General features: G+C 28.7%; 1 protein-coding gene across 6 annotated transcripts in view; it reads left to right on the top strand.

Annotated features, from left to right (window-relative positions):
• The window catches only part of LOC145248189 (uncharacterized), a 296,866-nt gene that overhangs the window by 243,789 nt on the left and 38,944 nt on the right, over nucleotides 1-14,133 (top strand). For all 6 annotated transcript variants that reach the window (XM_080110048.1, XM_080110051.1, XM_080110046.1 and 3 more), the window contains 2 exons: nucleotides 1,771-2,320; nucleotides 7,572-7,676. In XM_080110048.1, coding sequence (XP_079966174.1) covers nucleotides 1,771-2,320; nucleotides 7,572-7,676 — 655 coding nt within the window. The remainder of the gene's footprint in view (nucleotides 1-1,770; nucleotides 2,321-7,571; nucleotides 7,677-14,133) is intronic.

Genomic DNA, 14,133 nt, shown 5'->3' with positions numbered 1-14,133 from the left:
AAGTTTTTGGTTTAGATGTAGAACAGTTGAGGTAGCAGTGAAAGTTCACAGGGGTAGGTCAAAGAAAACGAGAGAAAGTGATAAGGATGGACTTGAGGGAAAGTGGGCTAAATAAAGACCTGGTCAAAGATAGGTTTAATTTAATCATATGTGTTGTCTTTTTAATCCCTTTGTCTGTGAACCTAAGGGAGGTAATTCAGTATATATTGAAATATATTATAAAAATGTATGCGGTGTGATTATGTATGGAAGCAAATCCTGACCAGTGAGGATTGAGGACATGCGTTGCATGGTCAGAAAGGATATGGTGGATGTGTAATCTTTAAGACTGGCTTACATCTGATGATTTCAAAAAGACCTGGCCAGAGATTGGTTAGTTTGGAAATCAATTTTTAAAAGTCGTCCAACATATGTAAAATGATGATTGCAAAAATTATGTTGTTTTGTATCAGATACTAACATTTCAGCCCAGCGTTGGCTCAGTGTTTGGAGTTCCTATTTACTTGCCTCCCCACGAGGGCAGAGTTAGACACAAGGTCAGTTTTTAATGTGGAGAAAATCCAGCTCCCCAAAATGAGGCACTCTAGATAGGAAAATAGGCATAAATTCTTCCGATTCCGATACTCCCCCCCCCCTCCAAGAGTTCCCATTTTTCTGATTTCTGATTCCGATTAATCATCCTAACATATTGAAAGAATGGATGAAAGTTCTTGGATTAGTTGATGTAAAACAGTTGAGGTAGCACGGTCAGTTCACAAAGTTCAAAGGAAACATGAAAAGTAAATGATAATGATGGATTTAAGACTAAGAGGGATAAAAATAGGTTAGTTTGGCAGTCAGTTTTTAAAAGCTGTAAAAACGAAACATTAAATCTAATTTGATAATGATTAAATTGAAATGTTTTTAGGTGTTTGTTAAGATAGAGTTGACAGATCGATTTTTTTTTTAAATATGTGATTTTGAACAAAAACAATATTACTTAATTGTCATGTCGAAGATAGTAATATATCCAAAAATTACGAAAATTCATTGAATAGAACAACTGCTACTGTGTTTTTATTAAAAAAAAAATGTCTATGAATATAGTTCAAAACAAAACGTCAGCAATTGCAGTTGGGAAAAGGGAGATAAGTATGTCCCTTAAAAAAAGGCTATTGCTATGGTCTAAAACAGTATGTCAGGCATTAAAGTAGCAAAAAGGGAGATAAGTATGTCACTGTATTCGCAATCTTCAAGGTGTTCATATCTTGGGAAAATATCATTTCCCCCAATTTTCTGTAAAAATTACTTTTAACCATAATTTTCTACTCGATGAATTTTCATTATTTTTGGACATGTTACTATTTTCGACATGACAAGTAAGTACTGTTGTTGTTGCTTAAAACAAGATATTTAAAAAGAAAAATCGATCTGTTGACTATTTTAGCAAACACCTGTTTTTATTCTGCAGTCCATCAGATTTGTTAAATCAATGATGGTGATGATGATTCTATTTTTTTAATTTTATTTTGCAGTCCATCAGATTTGTTAAATCAATGATGGTGATGATGATTCTATTTTTTTAATTTTATTTTGCAGTCCATCAGATTTGTTAAATCAATGATGGTGATGATGATTCTATTTTTTTAATTTTATTTTGCAGTCCATCAGATTTGTTAAATCAATGATGGTGATGATGATTCTATTTTTTTAATTTTATTTTGCAGTCCATCAGATTTGTTAAATCAATGATGGTGATGATGATTCTATTTTTTTAATTTTATTTTGCAGTCCATCAGATTTGGATGCTGATCTTGAAGATAACCAAGACTATGATAGCGCTGTTAGCCAATCTGAAAGTAATCTGACTTTGGTCGGCCAATTAGATCCAACACCTGGTGCCAAGACTAATTTTACCAAACCCTACAGAAGTTCGAGAAGCCCCTACTCTCCGCCTGGACCCCCCAGTTTCACAACCGAATTTCGCAACCTCGGAAGTGATCATGAATCCAAGAACCCCGCATATTCGACATCGTCTTCATCGTCCTCTTCCTTAATGAATCGACACAGAGAGATCGAGTTAGGAAAGTACCAAGAGACATCGGTGGGGTCACATTTACGGAGAGATAACCGATACTGTCCTTCTGATCAGGATGGTCAGCAACTGACCGGTCACTACAGTAGTCAAATTTCAGATGGTAGACAACAGCGATCGGAGGCCAGTGGGAATTATTCTGCCTATGGTCGAGAAAAGGAGTCGCCATCAATGTATATTGGAAGACTTGGAAGGGAGAATCGTTTACAAGGATCCATGCATTCAACAGACGAATCAACAGATAAGGTTTGTGAAAATATTTATATAGAATTTGGCATTCTAGTGGGGGGGGGCACATACAACTATAATAGTTTATAACAATTATTTATTTTTTATCTAAAGACACTAGTGTTTCATGCTTATACAATCATCAGTTTAGGAAGTGATAATTACTGCTGGTCAGGAAATTCAAACTCTGTCACAAAGCCATCTTTGACTTTGTAGGCTAGCATCTTTCTTCCAGGCCACCAGCAATTAACACACGAATGCAAGGAAAGTAAGTACCTATAAATGCCATATTGGCTGGCATTAACAGCAAACAGTAAGTGAGAGTATTCAATGACCAAAAGTCAGAATGTTGCATGCATATGATATATGATATATGTATATGATATATGTATATGATATATATATATATGATATATGTATATGATATATGTATATGGTATATGATATATGGTATATGATATATGGTATATGATATATGTATATGATATATGTATATGATATATGTATATGATATATGATATATGTATATGATATATCGTATATGATATATGTATATGATATATATATATATATGATATATGTATATGATATATATATATATGATATATATATATATATGATATATGTATATGATATACATATATATGATATATGTATATGATATATGTATATGGTATATGATATATGGTATATGATATATGGTATATGATATATGTATATGATATATGTATATGATATATGTATATGATATATCGTATATGATATATGGTATATGATATATGTATATGATATATGATATATGATATATGTATATGATATATGTATATGATATATGATATATGTATATGATATATGATATATGTATATGATATATGTATATGATATATGATATATGTATATGATATATGTATATGATATATCGTATATGATATATGTATATGATATATGTATATGATATATGTATATGATATATGATATATGTATATGATATATGTATATGATATATGTATACGATATATGATATATGTATATGATATATGATATATCGTATATGATATATGTATATGATATATGATATATCGTATATGATATATGTATATGATATATGATATATGTATATGATATATGATATATGAATATGATATATGTATATGATATATGTATATGATATATGTATATGATATATGATATATGTATCTGATATATATATGCTTCCCTTTCCCTTAAATTTTTTTTGCTCTCCCCACAAACGAGGGATTGGACCTAGTAATTCACTCCCATTCATTTGTTTGTTTGCATTTTTCTCAATAACTACGCCTTGGATTTTTCAGAAATTTTGCACAAATATTAGTCATGGTAAAAGTAAATTTTTGCCAGAACGGATTTTTCGGGATAACTCTGATTGCCTCCTCCCCTGGGTGGGCATTATAGGGGTAAAATTGTCCCCTAAATCATTCATCTATTCATGATTTTTCACTCGTGGAAGGGAGACCCACACATGCTCGGCTTGTTTTTTTTTTTGTTTTTTTTTTTTTTTCATTGTTTCAAAATAATATTGATTAAGTACCAAATTTACTTAAGTATACATTTCATAATAAGAGGGATAAAGACCTAGCCAGAGATAGGTTGTAATATTTCTGGGATTACATAGACTGAAACGTGCAAATAACAACCAAGATGAGCACAGTAGTTTTAACAATCCAAATAATACAGAATCCTAATCTAAAAAATAATTGACCCGAATTAATACAAAAATGGAAACGACTTGACACTCTTTCTGTTTCATAAACGCATCACACATTTTGAATTCTAATGATCTGGTTGGTTGAAAAAAAAAAAGACAAAAAACATAACTTGGTGCTTCTATATTATAATAACAAAAAAAAAATATTGAATTTCAATGATTGTCATGTCACAAATAGTAACATATCCAAAAATTATGAAAAATGACAAGTTAGGAAAATAATTATTAATGAAAAACGGTTTTTGATAAAGTTTAGATGAGGAATAAAATTTGTTAGTCGTTTGGAATTATGTTCATTACGTGATGTAAGGAACAGAACTTAATTATCTCCCCTGTCAACTTCTTTTTTTTTTTTTTTTTAGTAAGTGTAACAGTGATTTTTGTTTCATTTTACAAATTTCTTTTTTCATTAATAATTATTTTTCTACCTTATCGTTTTTCATGATTTTTTGATATGTTACTATTTGAGACCTGATAATTATGTACATACCATTTGTTTCACTCGAAATTCAATATTTTTTTCGTTATTATAATATAGAAGCACCCATAATTTTTACTCTTTTAGTAATAGTTCCTATTTAGTTGCCTCCCCACAAGGGTAGAGTTAAACACAAGGTAGGCTTTTAGTGTGAAAAAAATCCAACTCACCATGAACAAATAGTTTCCTTATTTTTTAAACAAATAGTTTCCTTATTTTTTAAACAAATAGTTTCCTTATTTTTTAAACAAATAGTTTCCTTATTATTCATTTGAGAACTGGTTTTCTTCTGTGGAAGACAAACTTTTTCTAAGTCGCCTGATGAGGACTTGTGATCTTAACCAACCATCTGTCCGAAACATTAGCATGTCCAATCTCGCGACCTTATAAATTTGTCTATCAATAAAAATATATCTTGCCTACTTTTATTGAGCACTCTTCATTACCTTATTAAATTCATCAGTTATCACTCTTGAATACCTATAACTTTGTATGTATGTATGTATATATATATATATATATATATATATATATATATATATATATATATATATATATATACATACATACCAAGTTATAGGTATATATATATATATATATATATATATAGGTATATATATATATATATATATATATAGGTATATATATATATATATATATATATATATATATATATATATATATATAGGTATATATATATATATATATATAGGTATATATATATATATATATATATATATATATATATATATATATATAGGTATATATATATATATATATATAGGTATATATATATATATATATATATATAGGTATATATATATATATATATATATATAGGTATATATATATATATATATATATATATATAGGTATATATATATATATATATATATATAGGTATATATATATATATATATATATATATATATAGGTATATATATATATATATATATATATAGGTATATATATATATATATATATATATATAGGTATATATATATATATATATATATATATATAGGTATATATATATATATATATATATATAGGTATATATATATATATATATATATATAGGTATATATATATATATATATATATATATATATATATATATAGGTATATATATATATATATATATATATATATAGGTATATATATATATATATATATATATATAGGTATATATATATATATATATATATATATATATATATATAGGTATATATATATATATATATATATATAGGTATATATATATATATATATATATATATATATAGGTATATATATATATATATATATATATAGGTATATATATATATATATATATATATATATATAGGTATATATATATATATATATATATATATATATATATAGGTATATATATATATATATATATATATATATATATAGGTATATATATATATATATATATATATATATATAGGTATATATATATATATATATATATATATATAGGTATATATATATATATATATATATATATAGGTATATATATATATATATATATATATATATAGGTATATATATATATATATATAGGTATATATATATATATATATATATATATATAGGTATATATATATATATATAGGTATATATATATATATATATATATATACTAGCTTGGGTGCCTGGCGTTGCCCAGGTATTTGGAGGTGTGTGTTGAGCAAAAAAAAACGTGGTAGTAGGCAGGCAGGCTCGAACCTATACTCCGAAGGAGGCAAAGAATGTGAAAAAAAAAAACAAAAAAAAACTGACGTTATTGTTGTTGCGCCCATCGCCAAACCGGGGGGTGACAAAGTTAATTGAAAAGACGAGATGACTTTTGAAAATATCAGCGAAAAAAGCGAGCCCATCATTGTAGAAAAGTGCCCAGTTGAGGGTGAAGGAATTTATGTTTTTAGCCAATTTTTGATATTTGTCAACCGAAGGGTCGAAATTCAAAACAATACCAATCTTATGCAAATACGTCGCCTCTGCCGATAGTTTTAGACAGACATACAAACATACATACATACATACATACTTATGTACATATATTTAAACAGACAGGTGAGATTTATGTTATATATAAAGTAAATGATGAATAATAAAAAGTTATTATAGCATCAGAACAATAAGATCATATAAAAAGGATTCAATCCTTGAACCAAGTATATTTTAACGGGTATTTTGTGTTGCTAAAGCAAATTTATTAAAAAAAATATTAGGGAAACTATTGTGGTGGCACCCACTCATTTACATATGTGGATAATATTACACATAAATAGCAAGACTCGGTTAGTCTGATTGTGTGTTAACCAGAAGCCACCGAAGGCCGAGCCGAGAGCAGATATGTTCTCCAGCCAAGACTCTCTTACCTGACAACCATTATGTAAATATAATGTAAATATACTTTTCCTAATACACTTCTTATTGATCTACCTTTGTTTTGTTGAGTCTTCATTTGTATTGTCTTGTACATTATTTGGTTCAACCTGCAAACATAACAGTTGGCGACGAAGATGAACGTCAAACATAACAGAAACAAACATTGATTGACTCTCATTTAGTATACTAAATGAGAGTCAATCAATGTTTGTCAATCAATTAAAACAAAAAAGCAAGTTGGTCTGCTCCACCCTGTAGTAATAGACTTGCAGGACCTGTGAAAATTCCATGGAACGAGTAACATATTGAATGTTTTAATAAAGCTGATATTTTTCAATTTTATTCATTATTTTCAAGTTTGTTATAATATTTTTCATCTCAATAACTTTTATCCTTGAGTGGCTTTTCACCTTCATAAGTGGTGATTCCCTGGTAAAAACAAAAATAAATAAATATCTGCAATATATCGGGGGGGGGAGGGGGGATGGAAATTACTATATTTTTTATTTTTTATTTTTTTTAGATTTGCATCTGATCTGTTAGGGATGTAGCCTACCTAGCAGAAACATGTTGTCAGAAAGGTATTGATCTGTGAGCTATTGTTTATTTTCTTTCTTTCTTTTTACTTTTTTTTTTTTTTTCAGCTTCTTGATAGAGAGAGAGAGGAAAATCGTCGCCTTTTAAAATTACTTCATGAAAAAGACAAGAGGATCGCCGACCTCGAAAAAGAAATTGCAGATCTAAACAAGGTGAGTAATTAGAAAAAAAAAAAAAAAAAAAAAAAAATGGCAGTCTATCCCCCCTCCCCCGCCCCCCCATGCCATCATTGCATGTTTGAAATACCTTAGAAAAAAGAAACTAAGAAAACTAAATGTCTCTGCCTTGCACGGGTCTAGGTCACTCACCGTTGGGGGACAGACTGTGGCGTCTGTCTGCCTCGGGAGAAAGTTTGTTAAACTAAATTTTCTTTTCTTTTTTTTTTCTTTTATTCTTTTTCTTTTTATATAAAGCACTAACAGATTAATTCAGTGTTGACTGGATATCAAATTAAACATTAACAAATAAAATTTCAGAAAAATATGACTTCCCTAATTCTGCTGATTTATTGGTTTAATATGAGGCAGGTTCCAAAAGTAATGCCTACTTTTTTTTTTATTCCGCGCTCGAATGAATCAGGGGATTGCAAATCGCATTGTTATGATGACTGAACTTATGCATTCATGACACGAAAGTTTTAGTTCTCTATTTAGATATTGACAGTGTAAGAAAGCAACCCCTGTCATGGACGTGCATCAGAAGCAGAGATGCGTCATTGAATTCCTCCATGCAGAAAAAATTGAACTAATCAAGATTCACAGACACCTGTTGAACGTTTATAAAGACGATGCAGTTTATGTCAGCAGGGTTAGATGGGTTCGCCAATTTCAGGGTGGTGACAGATATGCGAGTGACTTTTACATCTGAGGCATCATCCGTCGCTGGCAAAAGTATATGGAGAATGATGGTGACTATGTAGAAAAATAAATTTTGGAGTCCACAAGATCGCTCATTTTAATGGTGCCACTTCTGTCTTCGTAGCTCTTCAATGTTTTTATTTTTGAGTAAAAAATAGGTCTTACTTTTGAATCGATCTTGTAGAAGTTCTTGGAATAATTTGTTAACAAAAGTAAAACATTTACTTAATTTAACGATGGTTCCAAGTATAAGAAATTCTACGAAAAACGTAAATATGTATCTATTAGCCATGCTGATAAGTTGTTAACAGTGAAACATGTGTCCATGGGTAATTAAATTAAAAAAAATATGCATGTACATTGGTGAAAGGGAAAATTATTGCCAATTAGCATTTAGGTAAATATGCACTTCTGTAGAAATAATTGCATTCGCTCAAAAGCAAACAAAAGTAAACAAATAAATAAACAAATAAACAAAAGTAAACAAACAAATAAATAAACAAAAGTAAACAAATAAATAACGTCTACAAAAATATGGTGCATTTCTGCACTCGTGGGATTTAGCTCAGAGGGAGCTTCAGGTTTCCAACTCTGGGATTCTGGTTTCGAATCTTGCTAGGTTCAACCACTCTGATGAGTCATAGACAACAAAATATGTGATCATGGATAATGCAATTATATATATATATATATATATATATATATATATATATATATTAATTGGATCATATTTTTCATTTGAGCTATCATTTTTTTTTATAGTTTTTTAAATTTTTTTTATTTTCTTCCTTTGAAGATTGTAACGCTGCCAACATTGCCCTGCTTTTTATTGAAACCAACCAAGAGCTCTTTTTAGTATCCTCGTTGTTCCCTTAAGTGCAATTATCTGGATCTCTTTTGCACTTGGTTCACCGGGAATATTAGATAGGTAGGACTTCAGGTTCTTCTTCATAAGCCCTGTGGCCCCTATAATAACTGGTATGATGGATATCTCTCTAAGATTCCAGTTTCTTTTCATATCATACATGAGACCTTGGTATTTGGTCTGTTTCTCTCTATCAGCTCTGTTCAGACCTCCATCATTAGGAACACTCACTTCAACCAAGGTTGCAACTTTCTCTGACTTATTCCATATGACTAGGTCAGGTTTGATAGCAGCATTTTCAAGGTAGTTTCAGTTATAGGGTGAGAGGTGTTGGGTGAAATGTATGATACCAAACATGTACACACAAGTAGACCATCAATTATTTACAGGATGGTTGCTACGGGAAAGCCCACAAGAGATGCGTGCAGGGTCTCTTTCTATGTGTGACAAGGCACTACAACCATCCTGATATTAATTAATTAATTGGAATTCATTATTAAGATGAGTAATTTGTGTTGTTTATTTATTTATTTATTGCGGATTATTATCCTCATCTTTTAGTTGTTTAAAAACTAAAAGATGAGGATGATAGTAATAGACAAGAGTAGTAGTTGGTTGAAATATCGTGAAACAACAACTAAAAGATGAGGATAATAGTTCACAATAAATAAATGAATAAATAACCATGCTGATACGTATTATACAACTGATGACAGAGCAGCCGCTCTAAGCATTACCAAAGAGTTAGGGCTCTTATACTATCAGTCGAAATACAACAGTCAGACAAACTGTCAATTTGGTACTCTCAAACCAATCAGACAAGAGTGCTCCAGATTAGTCATGTGAACATATGTGGCAATGAAACACCCCTAAGATGCCAAGTTTTAGATGAAGGGAATGAGACAATAGTGGGGGGCCAACATTCATTGCCCTAGTCAAGAAACAACTGTTGAGTCTTTGTGATTGCACCGCTGTGTCTGGCTCATAGACAAAGAAGGATTATGAAAGCTGGATTCAAGGCAGAGCTTACCTACTCCTTAAGTAGTTTAGGTTTGCAAATCGATAATTTGTTTGAGTTATCAGCTCTAGAAAGGTTGCTAATCAAAACTAAGGAGACCTAACTACCCTGTTTGGTGCCATGATGTATAAGGTCAGTAGCAGAGGTTTTTTTCTTCTCTTAATTGGATAACAATGAGATTTACAGGTCCATCAACACTGAGAGAGATAGCCTCATGCCTGGATTCTAAACTAGGTATTTCTGCACTCCTGCTTGGAGAGTTAACATTAATTGAGTAAATGTTTACGATAATAAGTACGTACTAATAAAGTTACACTTCTCTACAAAAAAATTAAAATAAAATTGAGAATAGTTTCTGCTCCTCATTATAAGTCGAAAAGAAGGGGGAGGGGATAAAGTATAAAGCATGGGGTATAAAAAGTTAATTCGATTTAAAGGAATTTAAATATGGTTAAATGATTCTTAATAAATACAGTAGTAAAATAAGAAGAGGGAGGAGGTTAAATATAAAGCATGGGGTGTAAAAAGTTAATTAGATTTAAAGGAATTTGAATATGGTTAAATGATTCTTAATAAATACAGTATTAAAATAAGAAGAGGGAGGGGGTTAAATATAAAGCATGGGGTGTAAAAAGTTAATTAGATTTAAAGGAATTTGAATATGGTTAAATGATTGTTAATAAATACAGTATTAAAATAAGAAGAGGGAGGAGGTTAAATATAAAGCATGGGGTGTAAAAAGTTAATTAGATGTAAAGGAATTTGAATATGGTTAAATGATTCTTAATAAATACAGTATTAAAATAAGAAGAGGGAGGGGGTTAAATATAAAGCATGAGGTGTAAAAAGTTAATTAGATGTAAAGGAATTTGAATATGGTTAAATGATTCTTAATAAATACAGTATTAAAATAAGAAGAGGGAGGAGGTTAAATATAAAGCATGGGGTGTAAAAAGTTAATTAGATGTAAAGGAATTTGAATATGGTTAAATGATTCTTAATAAATACAGTATTAAAATAAGAAGAGGGAGGGGGTTAAATATAAAGCATGGGGTGTAAAAAGTTAATTAGATGTAAAGGAATTTAAATATGGTTAAATGATTGTTAATAAATACAGTATTAAAATAAGAAGAGGGAGGGGGTTAAATATAAAGGATGGGGTGTAAAAAGTTAATTAGATTTAAAGGAATTTAAATATGGTTAAATGATTGTTAATAAATACAGTATTAAAATAAGAAGAGGGAGGGGGTTAAATATAAAGCATGGGGTGTAAAAAGTTAATTAGATTTAAAGGAATTTGAATATGGTTAAATGATTGTTAATAAATACAGTATTAAAATAAGAAGAGGGAGGAGGTTAAATATAAAGCATGGGGTGTAAAAAGTTAATTAGATTTAAAGGAATTTGAATATGGTTAAATGATTGTTAATAAATACAGTATTAAAATAAGAAGAGGGAGGGGGTTAAATATAAAGCATGGGGTGTAAAAAGTTAATTAGATGTAAAGGAATTTAAATATGGTTAAATGATTGTTAATACATACAGTATTAAAATAAGAAGAGGGAGGGGGTTAAATATAAAGGATGGGGTGTAAAAAGTTAATTAGATTTAAAGGAATTTAAATATGGTTAAATGATTGTTAATAAATACAGTATTAAAATAAGAAGAGGGAGGGGGTTAAATATAAAGCATGGGGTGTAAAAAGTTAATTAGATTTAAAGGAATTTGAATATGGTTAAATGATTGTTAATAAATACAGTATTAAAATAAGAAGAGGGAGGAGGTTAAATATAAAGCATGGGGTGTAAAAAGTTAATTAGATTTAAAGGAATTTGAATATGGTTAAATGATTCTTAATAAATACAGTATTAAAATAAGAAGAGGGAGGGGGTTAAATATAAAGCATGGGGTGTAAAAAGTTAATTAGATGTAAAGGAATTTAAATATGGTTAAATGATTGTTAATAAATACAGTATTAAAATAAGAAGAGGGAGGGGGTTAAATATAAAGGATGGGGTGTAAAAAGTTAATTAGATTTAAAGGAATTTAAATATGGTTAAATGATTGTTAATAAATACAGTATTAAAATAAGAAGAGGGAGGGGGTTAAATATAAAGCATGGGGTGTAAAAAGTTAATTAGATTTAAAGGAATTTGAATATGGTTAAATGATTGTTAATAAATACAGTATTAAAATAAGAAGAGGGAGGAGGTTAAATATAAAGCATGGGGTGTAAAAAGTTAATTAGATTTAAAGGAATTTGAATATGGTTAAATGATTCTTAATAAATACAGTAGTAAAATAAGAAGAGGGAGGGGGTTAAATATAAAGCATGGGGTGTAAAAAGTTAATTAGATTTAAAGGAATTTGAATATGGTTAAATGATTCTTAATAAATACAGTATTAAAATAAGAAGAGGGAGGGGGTTAAATATAAAGCATGGGGTGTAAAAAGTTAATTAGATTTAAAGGAATTTAAATATGGTTAAATGATTCTTAATAAATACAGTATTAAAATAAGAAGAGGGAGGAGGTTAAATATAAAGCATGGGGTGTAAAAAGTTAATTAGATGTAAAGGAATTTGAATATGGTTAAATGATTCTTAATAAATACAGTATTAAAATAAGAAGAGGGAGGGGGTTAAATATAAAGCATGGGGTGTAAAAAGTTAATTAGATGTAAAGGAATTTGAATATGGTTAAATGATTCTTAATAAATACAGTATTAAAATAAGAAGAGGGAGGGGGTTAAATATAAAGCATGGGGTGTAAAAAGTTAATTAGATTTAAAGGAATTTGAATATGGTTAAATGATTCTCAATAAATACAGTATTAAAATAAGAAGAGGGAGGAGGTTAAATATAAAGCATGGGGTGTAAAAAGTTAATTAGATTTAAAGGAATTTGAATATGGTTAAATGATTGTTAATAAATACAGTATTAAAATAAGAAGAGGGAGGAGGTTAAATATAAAGCATGGGGTGTAAAAAGTTAATTAGATGTAAAGGAATTTGAATATGGTTAAATGATTCTTAATAAATACAGTATTAAAATAAGAAGAGGGAGGGGGTTAAATATAAAGCATGGGGTGTAAAAAGTTAATTAGATGTAAAGGAATTTAAATATGGTTAAATGATTGTTAATAAATACAGTATTAAAATAAGAAGAGGGAGGGGGTTAAATATAAAGGATGGGGTGTAAAAAGTTAATTAGATTTAAAGGAATTTAAATATGGTTAAATGATTGTTAATAAATACAGTATTAAAATAAGAAGAGGGAGGAGGTTAAATATAAAGCATGGGGTGTAAAAAGTTAATTAGATTTAAAGGAATTTGAATATGGTTAAATGATTCTTAATAAATACAGTATTAAAATAAGAAGAGGGAGGAGGTTAAATATAAAGGATGGGGTGTAAAAAGTTAATTAGATTTAAAGGAATTTGAATATGGTTAAATGATTGTTAATAAATACAGTATTAAAATAAGAAGAGGGAGGGGGTTAAATATAAAGCATGGGGTGTAAAAAGTTAATTAGATTTAAAGGAATTTGAATATGGTTAAATGATTCTTAATAAATACAGTATTAAAATAAGAAGAGGGAGGGGGTTAAATATAAAGCATGGGGTGTAAAAAGTTAATTAGATTTAAATGGAATTTGAATATGGTTAAATGATTCTTAATAAATACAGTATTAAAATAAGAAGAGGGAGGAGGTTAAATATAAAGGATGGGGTGTAAAAAGTTAATTAGATTTAAAGGAATTTAAATATGGTTAAATGATTGTTAATAAATACAGTATTAAAATAAGAAGAGGGAGGAGGTTAAATATAAAGCATGGGGTGTAAAAAGTTAATTAGATTTAAAGGAATTTA

This window comes from Euprymna scolopes, chromosome 26, assembly GCF_053919585.1.
Source record: "Euprymna scolopes isolate OS-2025 chromosome 26, ASM5391958v1, whole genome shotgun sequence".
Taxonomy (NCBI): domain Eukaryota; kingdom Metazoa; phylum Mollusca; class Cephalopoda; order Sepiida; family Sepiolidae; genus Euprymna; species Euprymna scolopes.
Note: the sequence above shows the minus strand (reverse complement) of the source record. Positions and strands in the feature narration are given on the sequence as shown.